At 34.1% G+C, this 24,688-nt stretch overlaps 2 protein-coding genes across 10 annotated transcripts in view; one reads left to right on the forward strand and one right to left on the reverse strand.

Annotated features, from left to right (window-relative positions):
• Window positions 1-2,089, reverse strand: part of FAM186A (family with sequence similarity 186 member A) — a 50,898-nt gene extending 48,809 nt beyond the window's left edge. The window contains exon 1 of the mRNA XM_011368352.2: window positions 675-2,089. Coding sequence (XP_011366654.1) covers window positions 675-845 — 171 coding nt within the window. The 5' untranslated portion in view covers window positions 846-2,089. The remainder of the gene's footprint in view (window positions 1-674) is intronic.
• The window catches only part of LARP4 (La ribonucleoprotein domain family member 4), a 151,800-nt gene that overhangs the window by 85,567 nt on the left and 41,545 nt on the right, over window positions 1-24,688 (forward strand). For 2 of the 9 annotated variants that reach the window (XM_023535493.1, XM_023535495.1), the window contains exons 1-3: window positions 4,250-4,415; window positions 21,943-22,090; window positions 22,739-22,891. In XM_023535493.1, coding sequence (XP_023391261.1) covers window positions 4,398-4,415; window positions 21,943-22,090; window positions 22,739-22,891 — 319 coding nt within the window. In that variant the 5' untranslated portion in view covers window positions 4,250-4,397. Of the gene's footprint in view, window positions 1-4,199; window positions 4,416-21,447; window positions 21,589-21,942; window positions 22,091-22,738; window positions 22,892-24,688 lie in introns of those variants that run through there. The other 7 variants (XM_011368319.2, XM_023535494.1, XM_023535497.1 and 4 more) reach the window with 6 other exon arrangements.

Genomic DNA, 24,688 nt, shown 5'->3' on the forward strand with positions numbered 1-24,688 from the left:
GCCATTAAAAGCAAACATTGTTATTGTTTCTAGTTGTGGGGAGCTGGAACAGGAGTACGTCTATGTGGAGAATGAGAAAGTATAGCACTCCTTAAATACAGGAAAAAACTTTCCCTGGATTCATTTCTGTTAATCAGATTGATATTTGTTGTATTCTGTCTGAGAGAACAGAGTGCAGTATAGCCTTAATTGTTTGAGGTCTTTTTGATATATTATTTAAGCGCTTTTTAAATTGTCTTTTGATTTCTCTTGGCCAATAAACCCTTCTTCCATGAACTGTTCAGGAGAAATAAAAGAAGCTAGAATTCAAAACAATCTGTGTTTCTTCTTATTAACAGCTATTTGATAAAACTCAGTTGAGAACAAATGAAAACTATTGACTAAAATTAGATATAAAAATTAGCTATAGATTTTAATTTTTCTTTTATCCAAATCCAATAGCACATGTGATTTATTTCTTTAAAAGCCTGATTAATTCTAACATGAAAGTGAAAGAGACTGATATAAAATTGGAGCTTATTACCCAGAGTCAAGTGAAATTGTCATTTGAAATCAGTTACCTCAAACACAGTCAAATATCACGCATAAAGTGAATTCTAAAAAAAAAATGCAGCTGCTCATGGAAAATTCAAACAAATAAGTTGCAACCTGTAAACTCCTCATTTACTACCTACCTGTCTGGCTCGAAGGAGTTGTGCTTGCTCAATTTTAGAGATGACTTGCTGTACTGTGACTGGGATTTCAAGTTTAGTGACCACTGATTTAGTTGGGGCTTTTCTGGACATGATGGTGGAACCCACGACTTCATTTTCTAATTCAGATTCACCGTCTTTCTCATTTTGCATTTTGATAAATATTTTGAAAAGTTGAGTGATTTTCTTTTATTTCTTCTTTTTCTTTCCACACAGAATATAGGCAAATGCTAATAAATGTGTCCAAGAGAGTGCTAGAAAGGTCTTTCCTTCTCTCAGAGGTTGTGATTAACCCTGCTGCTAAATAGTTTCTAACCATGGTGTTCCAGTCCTGGCGATGTCATAATAGACCCATTGTGACATTATCATTGATTTAAACATTTAAAGAGTGCTTACTATATGCAGAGAATTAGGCATTCTATATACTGTGATGGTAGAAGGGTGAAGGGGGGAGGGAGGGTAGAAAAGAATAGGCAACAGAAACGATAAAAGAAATAGAAGATATAGCCCTGCTTAAATGAGCTTAAAATCTAGGTGTTAGAATTCAAGCTCCAGTGTATCAAAAGTAACTCCTGGTTCTTCTTCTTCAAGTTTTGCTTAAGATTTTTTAAGCCTGTAATGGAATAATTGTGTTACAACTTCCTAAGCTGTCCCTCAACTTTTCCTAGACATGTAGTAACTTGGAAGATATTATTTGAATGATCATACTCTTTGCACTGCCTAGTTACCCGTTTTTTCAACGAACCTGACTGAAGAAATTTCTATAGTTGGCTCCAGATATTGAAGGGGATGCTAGAGGCTGGTTTCTAACTGAAAGAGGAGTACTTTGGGCAGTTCCTTTGATTACAGAAGAGGTAAAGGGATTTAGGAGACTGGAGCAGTTAAAGGACAGGATAGTTTTGTTGGCTGTGTAGCTTATTTTTTAATTTTAAAATATATGAAAAAGTAAAGGTAGTAATATAACATATAGCCATGTGCCTATCACCTAGAATGAACAAATATCAACATTTTGTCATATTTGCTTCAGATACTTTTAAATAAAAGAAAGCATTAGAGATAAAGTTGAAGTACCCTTTGGTGTTCTCTCCAGGTCCCTTCCTTCCCCTCTGCCCCTTTTGAGAGGCAATGACGGTCATGAATTTGCTGTATTTATGTCGTTTGTGTTTATATCATTTTACTACAGGTGTATGTATTCATAAACTATATAAGTTTGTAGGTTTTAGATTTTATATAAGTTGTGGATGTACAACTTAATTTCTCTACAAGAACATCCTATGTTGAGTCCTTATTGTAAATTTAGTCCTATGTTGATTCCTTGTAAACTTGTAAAGTTAAACAATTTATATGTTTCAGGCCTTTAGAGAAAGGGAGGCAGAGGATCATAAAGTAGTTTTCTTTTAAAAATATCAGTATATATATAAAGAAAATTATTTTTCCTTCTCTTTAAGGTCCTTTGTCTAAGTTAATCCCTCCTCTGTTCCCAAAATACTTTGTAAACTTTCTATTATAGTAGGTATCGAAGTATACCTACTTATTATTTGTCTAGCTCCATTAGTTGGTGAACTTGTCAAAAACAGATCCTATACCTAGTTTTCTTTTTCTAACATTTGGTATATTCTTCCTCAGTTCCTGTACAGAAACTGTCTAAAATTTGGATATCCATTATAGTTTCCAATTCTGCTCTTCATGGAAACATTTCTTAGCCCCAGAATACTTTCTTTTTTTGTTAGACTGCCCACCCTGTCCCTAGTCATAAAAGATTATTACCCCCTTTCCTGTAAATCACAATTAAGTCTATTCAAGGAATTTCATAATGTTTTCTGCAAGGACAATTAAGGAGAATTATTTATTTTTAGAAATGTGAGGTTTAATTAAAATATTCATCATTATCCAGCATTTCTTGAGATTATCAATTAATCTGTTTAAGTATTTTGTTGATAATATTAGATTGTGATATCCTTAAATAAGTTTTATTTCTCTTGATTCCTTTACATTGCTTACTCCAGCAGGCATTCACAAAGCAGCCTACATGCTTGTCAACTAAATTAATTTAGGATTATTGTGTCTCATATTTTTTATGCAGCATGGAATTCATCAGCAACCTGAAATGAAGACTTGTTAAAGCAAATTTAAAATCTCTCCTTCCCTTTCAATTTGACAAGCATTCGTTGAGACAATACTATGTGGCTACCATTATCCTAGACTGTGAAGAATATGATAGGGTACCCGTGAAGAAACTAAAAAACAAACAGAAAAAGAAAATCATTTAAGATAGAATATAATATACAAGTGCTAACAAGACATGAAGAAGAGACCTGTGGGGAGCACAGTCTTTGGAAAAATCTTATGGAGAGAGAAGGTTGATTGACAAATGAAGGCATTTCAGATAGGAAAGACACTTTGAGCCATGGCTTTGGAGGTGAGTGCTGAATTTGTATGTCAGGGAAAAAGAGAGGAGATTGGTTTGATTGAGATGAAGTAATGTAGAGTTTACTGAGAATCAGATTAGGAAGAATGCGAGGCACAAATAGCAATTCGATAGAGGAATTTATTTGGTATCTAAGTGAAAAAGTAAGGAGATGTGAGTTAAAGGGAGATTATGTGGGATCAGATATTGAAAATACTGAAAGTAAGTAACAGCAGTTAGGTGAGAGTGAAACCTTTGAAATAATAGAATGGAAAAAATCCAGTGGACAAGATCAAAAAATTATTTGAAAAGATGAGTGTCTGAACTAGGGTACAAAAGTGAGACTGACAAGGGAGGGATAACTCGTACTAGCTATTGTTAAAAATAATAAGGAATCTGGATCATCTAATAGAAACTTGTAAATATAATTAACTTTTTCTTGTTTTTATTCTATTTCATTTGACTTGATGGCAGAACATCAAGAAGAGGCTATCCAGACTAAGTAGTATTAGGTAGCATTATGTTAAGCGGAGATGTGGGTATCGGATTCAGGCGAACAAGGGGCAAAGTTCTTTAAAGGTGTGTCTAAGGGAAACCCTTAGAGGGCTTAACTGTAAAATGGGGATAATAGTATTTGTTGCCTATGATCGTTTTAAGATTAATTCACGTAAAATACTTAGAATAATGCCAAACACATAGTAAGCACTTAAATTACAGCAGCTGCTATTAATGTATTTACTATTAGTGCTCTTTTTTTTTTTTCCTTCTCTACTTTTTTTCTGTTAGCCACCACCTTTTCGGCAGGGTTGGGCGTTCCTTCAGAACATTTCACTCAAGCCCGGCTTTTTATCAGATCTAGATTTTGAGCTATGAAAACTGCAAAATTATTATGGCCATGGTAGCTATCCGTTTGGCAATGGATGAAATGCAGGAAGACCTTTACACACCACCGTAGCACAGGATGGTCCCTTCCTCCGATTGCTTCTCTCCTCCTCCCAGGATAGATGATAGTACATTCCATATTGCTGCTGGAATAGGTGGTACAAAAGTTGAGCACGCCTAGGGTTTTCTTTTCTCCCGGAAGCAATTGTTCTTTAGCACCGGAAACAGTTGCTGTTTCAAGGGAGGTGGGACTGGGCGGGTCAGGCCGCAGAAGCTGACGGCGGGGGAGGAGCCGGGTCCACTGCCGGGTGGAGGGGCCAGGCGAGTGTCCTTATCCTAGCTAGCGTTTGGGGCTCGGGCCTGTAAGCCAGTTGGAGTAGCAGCTGCGAGAACGATTGGGCAGAACGGGGGAAGACATGTTGCTCTTCGTGGAGGTGAGTGGACTCGTTTATCTTGTCTTGCTTTGAGAAGAGCAAGAGTGTGGAGGCGCCGGCCGGTCCCACCGCCATGTGACTTTCCAGGCCGTACACGCCGCGGAACCGGCACATAGGCTGACACAGCACCTGGGCCGTGCAGGCCTGCGGCTCCACTCTGCTCTCTCACAACACTTTAGGAAGCTGTGGGAGGTGAGGGCTGGAGTAGGGGAACATTGAAGGTGGAGAATCGAGGCTTGTCTGGTGTAGTATGAGGATCAGAAGAAGGGGAAAGTGTCCCATATGGATCTCCTAAAGAAGGCAAACAGGCGAGGGGTGGGGGGGGGATCCGGGGGCGGAGTCTGCGGAGAAAAGGGTAATCAGGTGGGCGCGTTCTGGGGGGTGAAGCGAGGCCTCGCGGGGCCCTCTGGGAGGGAAGCAGGCAACATGTGGGGCCGCAGAGGGAGGAAGGTGAAATTCGGAATAAGTGTTTTGAAAAGAAAGTTGAAAGCATCTTTTTAGCAACCTCCACCACATATTGTTTGGTCCCCGTCCCTAGGTCTCTGGAACGTTCTCTGGGTGGAAAGTGAGTTACTGTGAACGAAGGAGAAGCCAGTAGGGTTTGGAAGCCTTGAAAGGCACCGCTTTGACCTTTTGTAAAAGTTACTCAAGCAGCGGCTCCGGGGTGAAGGATTGGTTTTTTGAACCGATAAAAGCCCTTTACAAGGAAAATTCCAAGAATGATAGAAACCTAGTCCGGCGAAGCTTTTTATTTTTGGTATTGTTGCTTAACAATAGAAATTTATTACTTTAACTAGAACGTCTGTTGTTGGCCTGTTTTAATTTTGAAGGCAGTGGATACCTGTCTTACACAAATACGAGGTTTGATTTCTCTTTTTTCTGTCTTTCTCTTGTGTGCAGTGAGTGAGCATCAGCTGACTGGCTGGCTAATGCTTTGAGTAGATTCCAGATCATATTGTTCTTGCATTGTGAAAACGTCAAACCAGCAAAGCTGCAACTTCGCAACTTGGCACTTGTTAACTATGCCCATAAAAAGAATCTTTTCAATGAGGGAAGGAATTTACAGGTTGTATAATGGATCAGAGCTGGGGCCAGTCAATGGCTTTTTTTTTTTTTTCAAAGGAAGAGAGAGATCTTACTCCGTAATATTTTGGCGTAAACACATGCTCTCACTTTTTAAATCTAATCAGTGTAACCTTTAAATTGGGTTTTAAATTGACACAGCTATCTCAGAATATGTTCAACATTGATAATAAACATTCATCGGAACATTCCAAGTAAACCGTGAAAAGATTTAAAGTTACTGAATCCATTCTGTTTACCGATTTTTACCTCATTGTTTTTTTTCTTTGGGCAGAATAAGAAATCAGATATGATTTTAAACTGTCATTTTGCGTTAGTAATGTTATGCTGTGCAAGTGCTGTAGGTTTTTAGTGCATATGTGTTTTTGCTGAGCAAAAGGAAGACTGAAGTTTTATTTATATCGACATGAATTCCAAAATAAACTTTTGAGTTCTAAATTGATGCCTTTGGCTTTGTTAAAATGTGAACTTTAATGATAGCTCCATTTATTGAGTGTTTAAGGTATATTATCTCTTGTTTCTAAAACAACAATGCAATGTTTTACAGATTTGAGAAAACCGATGTGGTGAGCTTAAGTAACTTAGTAAAGTAGTAGAGTTGAGATTTAGATACAGGTCATTCTAATGCCAAATCATTGCTCTCACTAAACTGTTACATAAACTCAATGTTTCCATTAATCATTTTCTTTGTGAACCAGTAAGTGGTTTTAAATTTTTCTCAAAATGAGTTTTATCAAAAATTAATGCCACTAAGTACTTGCGGTTGTGTATATGATATTAAAATCAGTAAAAACACACTGGTCATTGACATTTTATTAACTAATATAATCCGTATAATCTCATGCTACAGGAATTATGCTAAAGGAGTGAACCCAAGTTCAGAAGTTTGATGTCTGAGGTCATTCAAGTGTGAATAATTTAGAGACTAAAGTCTGAAGTCTGGCTTCAAGAACATAAGGCTCTGGCTCTAAAACTTATTTCTGCACTTTCCCCTAAGCCAAGGGTTCTTAATTTTGGTCGCTAGATAGAATTGAGGAAGTTGGTGAACTTGATTGAGGGAAAAAAATATTTATTTTCACTAGGTTCTAATTGAAATTTAGAATTGAAAAAAAGTGAAAATTCTTGAAATTATTTTTGTTTTGAAATTTCAGTGGTGCAAGAAGAGAAATATTTTCATACCATGTTACAGTTTTTGCAGATACCTTGAAATATTGTTTATTCTTATTACTCTGTTATATGTAAGAATCTTATTAATGTGCAAGCACATATATTACTAAATTAGAAATTTAAAAATATTTTGATGACTATAGTTGGTTTATTTTGTGATCCTGTGTATTTCATATACTTCAAAACATCATTCTGAGACGAGATCCACAGGTTAATTGGACTACTAAAGAGGTCTCCATGGCACAAGAGAGGTTAAGAACCACTTTGCTATAAACCAAGTTGCTTGTGGATGGTCTTCGGTAGGACTTCTCTAATCTGAGATCTATGAGTCCTCTGCATTTATGTTCAAAATCTTTGAACAAAAAATTTACTTGAGTAAATTTTTGTGGAGAGACCCCACCTTAACTAGATTGTAACTAGAATCAGTGGGATAGATAATAGTAATGATAATAATACGATAATAGTGGCATACACATGTATTGTGCTTGTGGTGTGTCAGGCGTGTGAAGTTTTTTGCATTTATGCATGTATCTACAGCTACTCAAGCATACTTATGAGATGTAGGTGGCATTATCATCTCCAGTTTAGAGATAAACTAAGGCACAGAGAGTTTAAGAAACTTGCCCAAGATTAAAAGCTAGTGAATGTTTAAGTCAGAATTAGAGCTCTATATTACTTAACTATACTGCAATCGAAATCTACAGGCAGACAAGAAATCTTATTTTAAATAATACTTAGATGTCGCTTTTTTTAACTTGGTCTTGCAGACAAAGGGCTATATTGACTGAAGTTGTTTTTGTTTTTTTTCTTACCTCAGTTCTGAAGGAGACACAATGCCTGCCCCTCTGGGAGGAGGTAAAAATGTTTGGATAATTCACACAATTGTCAAACATGAGCCTACATAAATTCCGTTTAAACAAATTCTGTAAGTTTGAAAGAGCTCCCTTTTGGCTGCTAGCAAGTTTAAATTTTTGAACACCAAGGAGACAGTATGCAATTTTTTAATGTTTTTCATGGCTGCTAACATTTAATTAATTTTTCAGATCATTTCTCCCCTTCAAATATTTTCAGCCAGTTATGTCTACTCTAGTTGTTTGGCAGTGTTTTTTTTTTTTTTAATTTGGTTTCTGTCTCTGAGTTTTTCCCTGAAAATGAATACTTACAACCACTTAGGTAGCAATGACTTTTATGCACTGTAAGATGCTTTAATAACTCACATAACTTTTAAAAATTGTTTTTAATTATGATAAAATACACATAACATGAAATTTATCATCTTAATCATTTTAAAGCATACAGGTCAGTTGTATTAAGTACATTTACAAGGTTGTACAACCATCACCACCATCCATCTCCAAAACTCTTCATCTTGCAAAACTGCAACTGTACCCATTAAATAACTCTCCATTCCTCCCTTCCCCCAGATCTTACATAATTAGGAAAAAAACTTATATTACTTCCAAAGTTTTCTGCTTTTTTAGGTGATAACATTTTCCATTTTAGGTTCACCTTAGAGTCTGAAAATAGTGGGATATTTGCCTAGGTAATTTTTCATTAATTTTGTACTACAGTAGTCATAGGTAGTGTGCCTTTCGCTCCAAGAAGAGCACTAAATTTTTTTCCCATTAACTTAATCACTTATAAAAAGTTATTAGATATCACTGACTGAAAACATTTTAAAAAGAGGCTTAGAAAAGAAGAAAGTGCCTAAATGAATTGAGAATGATTGCCAAATAGATTTGTAAATAAGTGAGTAGCTGCGTAGTTTTTGAACAATTTGATTTTGGAATATTTATTGGAACTTGATTCCAATTAATTTAAAAATGAATAAAAGCATTTTCAAATAAAGTATTTTGAGGGAGAATGGGCTGAAAATGAAGTAGAAATTATTTTTGAAGTGTGAAAAGTAGAATAAAATGCTCAGAAGTGAACATAAAGATGTAAAAGTATATCTCGGTGCTGCAAAGTACAGTATTTGAAAACCCAGTAACTAGAAATATTGGTATTCAACTATTTCGTATCAGTTTAGATTTGTTCAGGCTATCCACCAGCTTTATATTACTTCCCAGTTAATGGAAGTGATCCATAATGCTAGACATGAACATTTCAAATCTGTGATTTTGGTCCTCTACCTAGGAGCTTAAAAAAAGATTTTGACCCTGTGGTTAGAAATGGGATCTGAGTCTGTATTGCAGAGGAGTGGAAAGTAGAGGAAGTTGAGAAACACTAATCCAGATGTCCATGTGAAGTCATAAAAAAGATTCTAACCTCCTCTTATAATATCCTTAAGTGAAAACGAAAAATGACTCTAGCTCTGATAGTGTTGACAGCATTTTAATTTGTCATTTCTATATTCTGTGTTTTGCTTAAGCTTTATTTTGTTTAAAATTTAGTTCTCGAGAAAGGTTTCCAGTCTTCTTGAAAACGTTGGAGACTTCTGTATTAATGCACTACGATTTTCTGTAAGGGTTTTGGAATCCTGGGTTCAAATGTTAGCTGTATGACCTGGGACAAGTGACAACTTTTTTGAGCTTCAAGTTCCTATCTGTAATTTGAGATTAATAATTTATTCTGACAGGTTGTGTTCATGGGGTTTGTGGTATTTATGTATTAAGCCTTGTAATACAGTGTAGGTAGGTAAGGGTTGACAGACACTATCATTTGATAATCAGAACTGTATTGTGATGTAAATTGTTAGTAAATAAGTAGTTGCCTTCCAAAATGACCGAAATTTGGACTTTACATATTAAATGTTTCTGGAAATTTTATCAAAACTACATGGTAGTGGCACTGGTAATGGCAATAACTGTAATATATAATATAATGGCAAATACTGTAAGATAACACTGATTTAAGAGATGGATAACTTTTTGAGTTTTAATTCCAGCCCTGTTACTAATTTGTTCTGATTCTGAGTAGGCCAAACAAGATAATTACCTTATTTAAATTTTTTTTAAAGTTTAATAAGAGTACGGGTTTAATTGTGCAAATAAAACTTATAAAACAAAATGAAGATCACAGTTATGTTAAAATACAGACTCATTTACAGACTCAAATAGGCACTTTATATTTGCTCTTTTAGAAAAAAATATTTTTTAATATATAAGTGTAAGTAAATATAAGAAAAAAACTTGAATATCACACAATCATATTTCCTCCCTTGTCTGTTGCCTTGTTAGACTATTTGAACCAGTCTTTCGTTCAGAAAATATCTCTTTATAAATGGCTGACTCTACACCAAAGTCAAAGGATTACTTTAAATGAATATTTCTAAGGGTAGAACAGGAACTGTTGGCATAAAGCCATACTCCGAGGCTGAGGAGTTAAGTCTTGTTTGGTTTATATATTATTAAGGGAAGAGAAAAGCATAGACTATGTTAGGACACAAAAGTCATGAGTAATCAGGGTCTGTGTAACACATTGTTGGCCCATATTTCATACCACTATATACCCTACAAAACAGGGAGACTATACCTTCTGTTTTGTCCTGGACAGTCATAGTGTATACTTATTTTCTGGAACAGATGCCTTACCCTGTTTCATTTTGAAAAAATGTCCTAGTTTGTATGATAGGTTTTAATTTTTCAGAAGAGATCAGAGATTCACTGTGTTTGTTGGCAGTTTTCCCTCCTATCATTAAAAAACAACGTAGTGTACATAAGATGTTACTAAAATATTTGTTGAATTGGCTGTGGAAAATGAAAATTTGTAGGGTTCACAAAAATTTGCAGTTGAGCAAAGTAAGAGAAGTAGGATTATCCTAGCGTTCTGAGTTAGAGAAAGGAAAAAAATAAGAGTAGTGGTTGAGTAATAATGCTAAGATACATATATATACAGGATAGCATAAAAGAGTGGTTAAGAACATGGGTCTGGGGCCAGCCTGCCTGCTAATCTGTGCCACTTTCTAATTATTTGACCTTGGGCAAGTTGTTTCTCAGTTTATGAGAATAATGTTAATATCTATTTCATAAGGTTGTTCAGAGGATCAACAGTTAATATAAAGCACTTAGAATAGTATCTGATACATAAACACTGTGAGCTGCTGCTTTCATATATACTTATGAAAGATAAGTTTCATCTCAGTTTTGTGGTCATTTTCATTTGAAACATGGTTTGCTGACTTGATTATATACAGGAATTAAAAGGCACCCTTTTCTGGGAAGGATTATTTTGACATTTAACATTGATATTTGCGGGTTCGTTTTTTTTTTTTTAGTTCATTTGTATAGTTACTGGCATTATCAGGTGACCAATTTGAAGTAAAATGGCTCAGTATTTTGAGGACTATTTAAATTATTTAAATTCTAAGTATAAATAGGATTCTCAGTCTTTAATAAGGAGGTTCATGAATCTCATTATAGAACTTTCTAGAGAGAAGTCTATAGTTTTGATTATATTTTCATTGTAATCCATGACCTCCTGAGTTAAACCATTAATCAAGGAAGATCTCAGTTTTGTTTTGTTTATTAAACAATTATCAGATGCCATTTGACTGAGGTAGTGGGAATTTGGGGATACACGTAGTGGATATAAGGCTTGTCTTTCCCTCTAATATCAGAGGACCAACAGTAATAGCTTTATTGATGAATAGGCTTCACATTTCCTTCCACAGCGGAGAGTAAGTGAACCCTGATTCTTAACAACTTGGAGAGCTTGGAGAAAACGACTTAGGATGATTTAGTTACCTTGCTATTTATTCAAAGTTTGAGCCCCCAATTAGCAGCAAACTTCCTTACCCAGGATCTCGTGAGAATACAGACTCTCTGTCCATATATCTGGGTGCTGAATCAGAATCTGCATTTTATCAAGATTCCCTAGATGATTCTTATGCACAGTAAAGTTTGAGAACCACTCATGTAGTACATATTCATCCATTGATTCATTTTACAAATTTTATTGTTGGCCTCCTATGTGCCTAGTCACTGTTCAAGGCACTAGAGAGCAGTAAACCATAAACAAGGTCACTGCCATTGTGGAGCTTGCAGACAAGATAATTCAGTTTAGGATAAATGCTTTGTGATAGAGGGTAAATTTTATTGCATAAACTGCCATGAATATTATCATCTTCTTCTTTTTTTTTTTTTTAACTGAAAATTAGCTGTACTTTGACCCTAGGGTAAAAGTGATTATGGAGCTGACCCTAGGGTCAAAGTGACCCTAGTTCTTATCTGGTGGCTATTTTCTGTATTCATTTCTTCTGGATTATCAGCTACTGTAGGCAGAAGTGAAGCAAGGGACCATTTGGCTTGGCGAGGAGATTTATACTATTCCTTAAATAGTATGTAACTAGTTGTCTTAAAGTTTTCTCTAAGGCAACAGTGATGTACTGGTTAAGAGCCACTGTAGTGTACTGGCAGACTCCCTAGACTGCCTAGGTTCAGATTCTGGCTCTGTCTTACTAGCTGTGCAACCTTGGGCAGATTACTTTACCTTCACGTAAAGTAACTTTTTCCTTATCTGCAAAATTGGACGATAATGGTATTTAACTGAAGTTGTTATGAAGACGTATTAAATGTTTTCTTAATGTTAGTATTCTGTCAGAATGGGGGAAAAATTCCGTTTAATTTTCAATTTTACTTTCCATAAAATACCCTTAAGCATCTTCTTTTAGGACTCTGAAAGTTTTTTGTATTTTAATTTTTATGACTTTATTTGAGCCAAACTGTTGACATTTGTCAGGGAACAAGATCTCAGATGCTCTGAGGACCCCGAAGTTTTATGCTGGATAAAATGACAAGTGTTCATTTTGTGTCTTTTTTTTTTTTTTTAAGCACTTGTAATTTAGTGATCCTCTCAATATTGGAGATGTAAAAATTAAACCTGGGAGATTTATCTGCCATGAGGCAAATAAGTTTACTCAATTTATTTAATTTTTTTTCTGTTTCTCAGCATTTGTAGGTTTAAGTGGCATAGGATTTCTGTTTCTGATAGTAAATAGGTCAATAAAACAAATGGTTATGTATGTGACCAAAGAGATGGCTTTATCATGTTTATGGTGACTTTCCTAACTCGTAGTTCTGACAGTTTGAATACTTTGGTGGGTTTTTTTTTTTTTGAGAATATCTATGTGCTTGCATACTGAGTGTATGTTGGCAGGTAGTTTCGGCAGGCACTTGGGCAGTTTACGTCCTTTAATAGATACATAACTGTAGCCTCAAGGGCTTTACTTCTAGTTCTGTGGTAGAGTTAAGGATTTCAGTGGAGTTCTTTATTAAATTTTAGTCAATAGATGAATCAAATGTGGTTATCTAGAGTTTAAATGAAAAAAATAAGTCTTCTAGTTAAACTGACTTGACAGATTCATTATTGTTTCATTTTAAAGACTTATAGGAAAACACATCAACTTTTTTTTATGGACATTTTTATTTTCTAGTTTTTGTTGAATAATTTTATAAAGGACGCCCTGTGTATAAAGCTCTTAGCTAAAATTCACTGTAGTAGGTCAAAGAGTGAACATTTTTTAAGTTTTTCATATCAATATTGACAAATTACTTTCCAATTTACTGTATCTTTGTTGGCATCAGGCATTCTCTTTTGTAAAAATTCACGATATAGGTTAAAATGAAGTAATTGATTTATTTTGTGTTTCTTCAATGACTAGTGTGTTTGAATGTTTTTCAGTGTTTATTAGTTTTTTGGGTACTTTTTGCTGTGAATTGTCTTTTTGCTTGTTTGTGCTTTTCTTTTCAGTTGGTAGGTTCTATAAGCTTTCTTCTTGGAAGACAATAGTTTTTTATGTCACTTGCCAAGAATGATTTTACGAGTTGATATGTCTTTTATTCAGATCTCAAATTTTTCATTATATATTTTCTGATTGTAAGAGTAATAAGATGTTAACTGTAGGAAAATACAGAAGAGCACAAAAATGAAAAGAATGCTACTGCTCAGAGGTAACCAGTGATAACACTGATTTTTAATCTCTCCAGTCTTTTCTATGCTTTGCATTATTTCATAAAATTAAATTATTTTTATAATAAGAAGTTAGCTTTATTTTTTCTTCCAAGTTTCTGTGAACATTTCTGTGTCTTCTACAATTAAAAAAACTATTTTGAAACAACATAGACTCTCAAGATGTTGCTCAAAAAATATACGGGTGGTCCTATGTACTTTTTGCCAGTTTCCTCCAGTAGTAACACCTTACATAACTATAGTATGATATAAAGACAAGCAAATCGACATTGGTACGGTCCACAGAACCTACTCAGGTTTCACCAGTTTTATGTACAGTCTGGTTTTAAGGCTCTGAGATATTCTTTTAATGGCTGGGCTATAGTTATTGAACAAATTACCTGTAGTTTGGTATCTTAGACCATTTGGGCTGCTGTAACAATATCAGACTCTGGGTAGCTTATAAACAACAGAAATTTATTTTTCGGAAGTCCAGAATCATGCTGCCAGTGTTTGGTGAGGGCTTTCTGGTTCATAGATGGTGCCTTTTCTCTGTGTCCTCACATGGTGAAAGGGACTAAGGAACTCTCTGGGGTCTCTTTTAGAAGACGTTAATCCTCATTTGTGAGGGGCTCCACTCTCATGATTTAAGCATCTCCCAGGGGCCCTACCTCCCAGTACCATTACATTTGGCTTTGGGATTTCAACATATGAATTTGGGAGGTATGCAAACATTCAGATCACTGGAGTGGCATGTTTCTAATTTTTCACTATTATAAAATTAGTGCGGTAAACATTCTTGTAGTTACGTATTTTTGTCTATCTCTTTCGAGTAGAATTTCTGACAAATAGAATTTCTAGACCAAAAATGTATATTTTAAGGCTTTTGATAATTACATGAATTACAGCAGTTAACTGATTGTTTCTTTTTATACTTGTCAAAATGGTGTTAAGTAGTTTAATAGGTAAAAATGATACTTCATAATTCATAATTAACTATTCCTGCTTATCCTTTGTACATTTTCCCTGTTTGGCAAATACCTTAGTAATTTCTAGTTCTGTTGTTAATAGGTTGGTGGTGTAACTTTTCAGACCTTTTCTGTTTTTACATACTTATAAATCTGTACAGTGATTTTTATGTGTTTGTTAACATAAATACTAAAACAAAGTACTTATTGTTTTTCAACTTGATTTTTTTTTCACTGAACAACATATGTTGGAGCATTTTCCATAATAGTGTATTATAGGCCTATCTCCTTTAACTTTTATAGTATTATATGTTACAAAATATACTACATTTTATTTAACAATTTCCCAAAGGTGGGCTTTAGGTTGTTTTCAGTCTTTCCCTCATGGGGTCAGTGTTGCACTATACATCCTTATATAAATCGTCTTGTGTACATTAATGGCTTTTCGAGTGTATATTCTTAACTAGGCTGGTGACAATATAAATGTGCCTAGGAGTACTGCTTGTTTATATGCCATAGACCGCACACTTTGATTATTCTTGGCACCACTAGCAAGGAACACATCAGGTTTATGGATAGTAGTATACTGCTGAAAATCATCTACTTAATTATTTTGATTGATTATTAAATGCTTAATGAAATAATACATTTCATCAGTAAAAGGTAATTTTTTAATCATAATTTCCCAACATTTGGGTATTTATTTATAAATTAAGTATATATGGCATAGCATATTGTGTATAGTAAATATTAGCCTTAATCTCTTGTAGTGAATATTTGTCATACCTGGAGCCAATTTTTTGGTAGATTTCTACATTTGGGTAGCCAAATATGGGTAGCCATATTTCAATATGCCATATTATGAGTCAGGCCTCTTCAGTGAACCTAGTCAAAACTAGGGAGATACTAGTCAAAACTCAGATTCCCAGATTCTCATTTATCTAGGTGGATGCAAGCATATTACCACAGAGCCACTAGTCAGACACATCCACAGATGACTTCTACTTGAAAATACACTGTAAGTCAATGAGGGTTCTATCCACAACTTCCATTTTGCAGGCAGTAGTGGCAGTAGAGATGGTCAGCTTGAAGCGAAGTTAATAGTTGTAAGGTTGAGTTCCTAATGGAAAAGTGGCTTAGGTATGGCAGTAGTAAAGGTGGTGATGGATTTAAATTTTGGCATTTAGTGCTTGTTGGTGTTAGGGTTAGTGATTTCCTCTTCAAGCCACTTCTGCAGCATTATTTTGAGTGATGTTATCTTTACATTGGTTTTTTCAGCCCTTCTAGTGACAGGAACACTATACTTTAATAAGTTACCTTTCTTTTTAGCCAGAGTGAATACTGATAAGTTACCTTTCTTTTTAGCCAGAGTGAATACTGAATACTGATTTTAAAAAAAAGCCTTGATAAGATACTTTTGGTACAGTATACAATGTTGGTTTGTTTACATGATGCAAATATAAAGATGACTTGCTTTCTAAAATTCTTCTGTAGAGTTTTTTAAATAGTATCTGGTACCTGTACTGGCAGGGCTAAATGGTGGTACTATAAGAGAACTAATTGGTTTATGATATGAGGTAACTGTGAATTAACATCTCTAAGCTAAGATTTTGCTATGATTATTCAAATGGTGCTATTTTCAAGATGCTTTTCCTCCTGCAAGTTTTAGCATTTTATTATTGGTTTTGATATTATTATAAAAGCTTTTAGCAGCCCTAAAACTGAAAGCCAAGGAGCACATTAAAAAAAAAAAAAAGGAAGAATGTATCAACATTGACGGTCTAGCGTGCTAGAAAGGTAATTGCAGTTGCTAAACATTAATTCCTTTTTTTGCACCTACTCAAATAGAGAGTTGGAAGTCTACTCTTGCCTGGTTTATATTAATAGCTGAAATAGAAGAGGAAGACCTAGTTTCTGCCTTCCTTGAGTCCACTGCCTAATTGTAAAGACCACATATTTAAATAAACAGAGTAACAAAATCGAGATTATGTACAAACAGAAAGAAGAAAAGAGGATGTAGTGACCCTAACAAATGAAGTTAGGGGCAAAAAGTCTGTAGAAACTATAAGGAGTTTGGTAGAGTAGGTGTTACATTTTTTAAAATGGGGAAACTGGGGCTAATTGCATAATTCCTGGATGGCAAAATAAAGTTAATGTTTTTTCCTGTTATACCATGGTTGCCTCTCAGTTGTTGGAATTATATTTCAATTTAGCTTCATTAAGATAATATTGATACTTTTTTTTTTTTTTTTTTAGAAATATTATGACTTAGATATTCTGGAAAATAGCTGAAAATGTTGGTTAAAATATTTTTTAAAAAAATTATTAGAGGAGAGCTTTAAGCTGGTGAGAAAGCAAATGAAATCTTCAGACCAAAAACAAAGTACTAATCTAGAGAGATGAGCAATAAACCCAGGGGCTATCCTTAAACATCTGTTGATTCTTAGTGGCCTAGAACTTTGGGTTTAATTAACCATGCTTAGAGGCAGGACACAAGGTAAACTAGGGGGGAAAAATAAAGCTTTCCAAGAGCAAAGGAAGCTTGACAGTTTTAGCCTTGGCTCTGGGTTGGTAGGGAGAGGTCTTTCCTAATAGTTCTATGCATAAATCCTCTTTGTTGCCAAAGTAGGGCAGAATTCACACTACCTGTTGCCCCAAAAAAGCCCATTTTGAAAATTTAAAATACCAGATTGATAGTCTTACTATGCAGTCATCTAGTATAAGGCAAACAAATCTTCTGCTAGAGATCACATTTTTAAACGTAATCTTTAAAATTTCCACAAATGAAGTTCCAAGGAAAATGGGCTTACACTATAAAATCATAAAACATGTAAGTAATCATGAGCATGATTTAGCAGAAATAAGTCACAAACCTTCAAAGATTACTGATACTGGACTTACCAAATATAGACTGTAAGAATGCTTAATATGCTTAAAGGAAGATACAGAAAGGATGGTCAAGAAACAAAACATTAGTCAGATTTGAGAAAAGAACCAAAAGGAACTTTCAGGAACAAAAATATATAGAAAAGAGAACTAAGAAACCTCCAGGACAAGTTGAATACATCTTAGAAACAGCTGAGGAGAGAATTGATAAACTGGAAGATCTTAAGAAATTGCTCAGAATGTAATTCCTTAGAAAAGCAAAGAAATTGAAAATGGGAAAGTGATTGGTACAAAGAGGTGGAACATGGGATGAGAAGGTGTAAAATATTTTATGGGAGTTCCAGAAAGAAGTAATAGAGCAGTTGGTGGAGAGGCAATATTTGAAGAAATAATGGCTGAGAATTTTACAGAATCGATGAAAGATGCATCAGATTTCAAAGAGCTCAGTGAATCCCAAGTAGAATAAATCACACTTAGACTTACGATTGCAGTGCCTCAAAATACCATTGATAGAGATGCAGCAACTAGAGATAAAAGAGAGATTAGGAATGACAGCTAGACTAATGGCCGATTTCTGATCAGTAGTACTACAAACCAGAAGGCAGTGGAGATATCTTTAATGTGCCGAAAGGGAATATGTGCCTAGCAAGAGTTCTCTATATAGCAAAGGTAGAGGATTTTTTCAGAAAAACCACAATTGAGAGTTTACTAAAAAAAAAAATCTTAATGGTGTCTTTGGAGAAGGAAAATGACTTCAGAAGAAAAGTCTGAAATACAAGAAAGAATGAGGATCACAGAAAATAGTCAACATTTATGTAAATTTAAAAATAAACTTTTAAGTAATAAGCTTTTTTAAGTTACATGTTTTTTATGACTAAAACTCAAGGCCACATTTTAATAGAATACTTTATTAATGAAATACTTTACAAGGGAAAGAAATTCTTGATCTAGTTATTGTAGTAGATCAAGTTCCCTTCTAGCCCACTTGTCCACGTTTATGTACTTTTTGCAGTTGTAATAATCTATGGGTTGTAATCATTTTATGATTAATACTGACCTGTATTTAATCTCTGTATCTTTAGTTGACTACATTATTTCTCATAGGATAACCTGTAAAAGGGAGATACGAGTACATATGAATTTTTTTAAATTTTTTTTTAAAATTTTTTTTAAGTGAGGCAACCCTTGGTTGACCTCAGAGATTGCAAGGACCTTGTCAGTTTACAATCTCTTATTTTTTTATGTTTTATGCCTACAGCACCTGGTCTTCCTAGGTGGTCTCCCATCCAAGTACTAACCAGCCCTGTCCCTGCTTCGCTTCCGGAATTGGACTTGTTCAGGGTGGCGTGGCCGTAGACCATACGGATTTTTTTAAGAAGTAGATGAGATGATACATGTAAAGCATTCAGTGTAGCACCTAGCCCACAGAATTGCTTAACACATTTGCTTTTGTTACTGTGGTTATGTTTTTTTTTTTTCACTACATTGTGTGAAAGCATTTTCCATTTTGATTTTTTTCCATATCTCGAACTTTAAGATGCACATTTGTTGCACGTTGTAACTTCTGAAAATTGGGATACATCTTAAAATATTTGGTATGTCATTGTTTAATCAATGGCAGTTTTTTCTTTGTGACTTGTCAGTACCTCTTTAGATTTTATGAAATGTGGTAATGTATCTTGGTAATTTTGAATGACTGTGTAGTACTTTACCAGTGAGTGTGTCATAATTTCTTTGTTACTCATCTGACTTTAGGTTAGCTCCAATTCTTGGCTTTTATAATAATGTTTGTATGTGGGAATGATTTGCACTATTTTATACAATCTCCAGTAAAGAATGAGTTTACAAATTTTACGCCAATATGGGAATTATTTTTAAGTGCTTTGCTAATTTAATAAGTGTAAATTTTTTTATTTTCATATTTGCGTACATATATGTGTATTTTTTCTAGAATTTTATTTTCCTGGTCTTTAATTTTAGTTTTTTGTTACAATTTTATATTCTTTAGTCCTCCATATGTCTTTCATGATTTGCATATATTTCTTCAAAGCTAATTTTCTATGACATAATAGTTTATATTTAACTTTTAACTTCACCTTGCAGTTATTTTGATATAATGTATTAGTGTTTGTGTAGTATACTTTTGAGAGTGAGACAGCTGAATTACCTTCTGTTTAAAACCAACAGGCTTTATAAAAAAGGACGTAGAGTATTTATACTGTTTTAATTGCTTTTCAAGTATTAATGCAGTTTAGTTCTTAAAATAAGGAATTCTTACCTCAGTTTACAGCTAAGAAAATTGACACTCAGATGAGTTAAGAAATTTTCCCATGATCACACAATCGTTAATGTTAGAGCTGGATTTTGAATTCAAGTGTGATTCTAGACTCTCAACCATTATATGTTTAGGTAATAATTATTAACTACCTTGAAATAATAATTGCTATTTTGCTTTACTAAAGTTACATACTACTCTGTATAACAGTTCTATAAGTTAGGGATATTTCTAGTGGGTGTGTGGCCCCTTCATTCTGTCTTTTTCATACACAGATTTTATTCATTAAATGAATTTTTTACTTTTTCATTGTATTTATTAAGATTCATAAGATCAGTTTTTCTTTCTGACAGCTGTAGTCTTTATTATTTTCCATTTTCTTGGGTAGAAACATAACTGGTCTTCTCAGAATTGAGGAAAGGGTGGGAAGGGTAGGTATGTAAATACATAGGTTTTCTTCTATTAAAATGCTTAATATCAGATTAAATACTGTTTACATGGCAGGAAGGGTAGGTAGGCTATCACAAACTCTTCACAGTTCTTTTCTTCCATCAGTCAGAAATTAAGCTGTATCTAAATTCTCAAATCACAGTCAGCTCAGTTCCAAAGGCAAAGTGATAGGAGAGTACTGCTGTGGTGAAGGCAGAAAGGGGATTATTGTGTGTAGAGACTTTAAACACAATAATAAATTGAATAAAAGGCATATGCTTGTTATTCTATACCTGGCAATTCTAAACTGTGTCAGCAACAAAATACTGCCACTACCGCCACTATTTCAGGCCCAGCTCTTGCTCCCAAAATGTGAATGAATCAACATGGAAAAGGATGTTGTATCTGAGCTCTCTCCTTTTACTCAAATTGGGTTTTGGTTGATAAGCAAAATTTAAAAATTTATGGCAAGCTGTAGAGTGTAATTAAACAATAAATGTTTCATAATAATAGTTGTATAATAGTTGCATAGTATGGAAACTCAAACTCAAGTAAAAAATTGGTTTATTAGATTAAAAGTTTACAGAGGAATTTCATGGGGCATAATTGCAGGAAGTACAGTTAGGCCTCCCAGAAGCTGAGTCTTCTGGTAACTCTGGGGGCTCTGCAGTTCTCCCTACTTGGAGTCCTGCTTTGATTGTCCATATTTAGGTGTCGATGATACCTTAAAGGTTGATTTATTTATTTATTTTTAGCTACATGAGCCAGTGTCAGTTGTAAGAATTCCTTCCATATAGAACATATAACTTCCTGATAAGCGGCTTAGTGTGTACTAGTTATTTTTCATGAAAACTGAATCCCCAGTATTTGCAGGTTATAAGCTTGAGTAATTCCTTGTCCTTTGAATCTACCTTCTGGTACCTGCTGCCCAGGAAGGGTAGGCTATCACAAAAGGGAAGGGCCTCTGGCTAAGAGACAGTTAAAAGTAATTTCTGGAAAGAAGGTAAACTTTTCGAAGGGTCATTAATGTGCTTGAGGAGGATCAATACCTGTTTGGTTGAATGAGGTAAGAGAAGTGTATTTGTATATCCTGCTTTCTTTCTCTCTCTCCATCTTTTGAATACTCTTCTTCTCCCCACCCTCCATACTGTGATTCATTTCTACTTTTAACCTCTATGCGTGTCTGTGATTAGATGATGTATGCAAAAGATCACTTTATTTTTTTTTTAAATTTATTTATATATTTTTTATGGTGACGTCGGTTAACGAAATAAAAGATCACTTTCGATGGTAATATGATAGTTATGTTGTGGACATTAAAAATATACAATTTCAGGACAAGTGGAAAAGCACAGTAAGGCAGATTGCTGTTTTATACTTGGGAAGAAATTTCCAGTGATAGAATCCTTCAGACTGAAAGGCATCTGTTACAGCTTGGATGGCAATAAAAATTATATATTCTGGAAAATCGCTCTAGGTAACTCAAAAATTTGCTCTAGATGCACAAATATATACTAATGTCAAAAATATGTGAATAGTTTGAATAAATTTTATGACATTTGCAAGTGGATTGAAGATAAAGCAGTGTTTCTACATTAATAGTGTTTGAGATGTGTTTTTTTATTGTATAGGTAGGTGGATTTTACATATAGACATTTCAAATTCATCTGCTTAAAAGATTTATATTTGCAAGTTGAGCCAAAACTAGAATATTTATTTAATATTTATTACATTGGAATTGTCTTCACATCTAAGTAATGGAAAAATCTCATATCTAAATTTTTAGTGCACTGACTTTTAGAATTTACAAATAGTTCCTTTGATTATTTAGCAGGTGACATCTAAAGGAACTGGTTTAAATCCTAATGCCAAAGTATGGCAAGAAATTCCTCCTGGAAATACTGATGCCACTCCAGTAACTCATGGAACTGAAAGCTCTTGGCATGAAACAGCAGCCACATCAGGGTCTCATCCTGAGGGTAAGTCCTAAATATTTCATCAGAACAAGTCACATTTTGATTAAACATGTGGCCACACTTGTTCATAGATCTTTGGGGTACGTCCTTTGATTATTTGATTAAGTATATTGATAAGTGTTTAACATGTAGTTTCTATACAATTCTCATATCTAATATTAATGAATTGTCATTTCAAATAATAGCTGTATCTTTGGGTCCAGCATTGAACCCATTTATAATACGGTATTTGTACATTAGTTTTGATCTACCATCATTGGCAATGCTCTTTACTCACTATTTTATCTTAGGCAAATGACTTAAATTCTCCATGCTTGTGTCCTTCATCTGTAAAACAATAATAATAGTAATAATAATTATTATTAGTTTGGGTTTAAGATTTTCTGAGAATTAAGTAAATAAAGTGCATGAAGCTGTCAGATAAATAGATAGTGCTATATAAGTTTAAGCTATTGTTAATCATTTTAGCTTATCCATAATTGTCAAAACTTCCTCCCTTGGGAAAAGAATGCTTAACTTAAAACCTTATGTATATTTTCCCAACTGGTAGAATTCTCTGAAATTATGTTATACAAGACATAGGTCCCAGAGTTCATAAAGACAGGATTTGTAGAATTCCTATTTATATTCAATATGTTTTCTTTTGTACAGGTAATACAGAGCTTTCAGATGATATATGTAAGGAATATGAAGTAATGTATTCATCTTGTGAAACCACAAGAAATTCTACAGGCATTGAAGAATCAACAGATGGAATGATTTTAGGGCCAGAAGATCTGAGTTACCAAATATATGACGTTTCTGGTAAACTTTATGGTTTTATTGGTAAAATGAGAGTGTGATATGCTCTTCTTTTTCCCTCTACAGTGTCTTTATCATTTTTCTAATAAACCTATGGCATTGATCAGTTTATTTTCTTATTTGAAAGTTTATGTTAATGAAATGTTAGGTGATTATTATAAATACTGTTTTCAAATGACTAACCATGAAAATTATAATTTAAAAAATGTTTATTCTATCAAAGGAAAGTGTGAAATTAAAGACAAAAGGAAAAAATAGTCAAAATAGTTAAGAGACCTAAATTACAATCTTTCATAGGGTCCAAATTTCTTGGTCTATTAGTTGGGATCATTGCAAGTTTTATCAATTTTTTCTATCACTTGTATCAGAGTGAAATGCATTTATAAATGTGAAATTGTGAGAATTGATTTTAAGGAAAAGGTTGTATTAAAAACATGGTTCTACTATTCCACTTGTGAAACATGGTTTCCTCACATTCATTCAGCTGGCATGGATTAGTAGTTGAATTTAAAATAGATGAAATTTGAAAGAAACTGAAAATAGACCCAAACTACTTAACTTTATTTTTCTGATTTCTGAAGGGTCTCTTTGGAAAGTAAATGTAAAAGGGAGGGAGTAGGTATTTTTATTGCAGCTTAGTTTTGACTTCAGTCAGGGTATATATATATACCTTTGTGGTCAGTTTTCTTACTGGTCTGGGTATCAGCTTATAGGTTGATTTCTGAAGTGGAATGGGGTGATATTTCCATGTAATAATTTAAGGTGGTAGGAACTGCTTCCTACCTGTGGTCATAATATACCTTAGCTACTGGCTTCTTTGAACACAGTTGGTATTCTGAGTTTTCTATAATGATATTGAAAGGTTAAATGAAGTTATTGCTTCTTCGGCTAGCATTTGGGTAGATGAATTTTGTGTTAGAAGGATTGCATATACATAGAAATAGAATACTTCCTATATTCATTTTAATGAAGTTAATTTAATATCTAATATCACTTCAAATCTTGAGTAATAAGACAAGGTAATAAAATTATGCACAAAATTTATTTATCTTTACATACATCCTATTGTCTGGATTTAAAGGAAATTATTAATCCTTTTTAAGAAGAAGACAAATTATATGCTTTGAATCTATTGTTTCGTGTAAGAGTCTGATAAGAGTGATGGTTTTCTAAGCTTGAGTCTTGAAAAAAAGTCTTATGTTCTGGGCTTAAATAATAGAAAGCATAGAAGACTGTTATAGAGTTGATCTGATCACTTTGGACATCTGAGTGCTTTACATATTCCTAGGAAGATAATGGTGCTCTAAAATCAAGAACTGAAAAGAATATTAAGAGATAGAAGTTTTTTTTCTTACATTCTTTTATTTTTAATTTATTAATTTAAATTTGTTTCAAGTGTATAGTACATTGGTTAGACATCTATATAGTTCATAAAATGATCCTCCCAGTTGCTCCCTCCTTCCCCGACCCTCCACCTAGCCAACATATTAATGCTAACTGCATTCCCTATGCTGTGCTCCCTATCTCCATGACCATCCATTAGCTACTAATTTGTACAACTTTAACCCTTCACCCCATTCTCCCAACCCTCCAAACCCCCCTCCTCTCTGTCCATCACCAGATTGCCCGCTGTATTTGTGGGTCAGTTTTTGATTAGTTTATTCTTTTTATTCCTTAGATTCCACATATAAGTGAATTCATATAGTGTTTATCTTTCTCTGTCTGACTTAGATACTTTCTAGGTACATCAAAGCAATATCTTTTTCCATCCTTTTCCTTTTAGTCTGCGTGTGTCTTTTA

This window comes from Pteropus vampyrus, unplaced genomic scaffold (genome assembly GCF_000151845.1).
Source record: "Pteropus vampyrus isolate Shadow unplaced genomic scaffold, Pvam_2.0 Scaffold140, whole genome shotgun sequence".
NCBI lineage: Eukaryota > Metazoa > Chordata > Mammalia > Chiroptera > Pteropodidae > Pteropus > Pteropus vampyrus.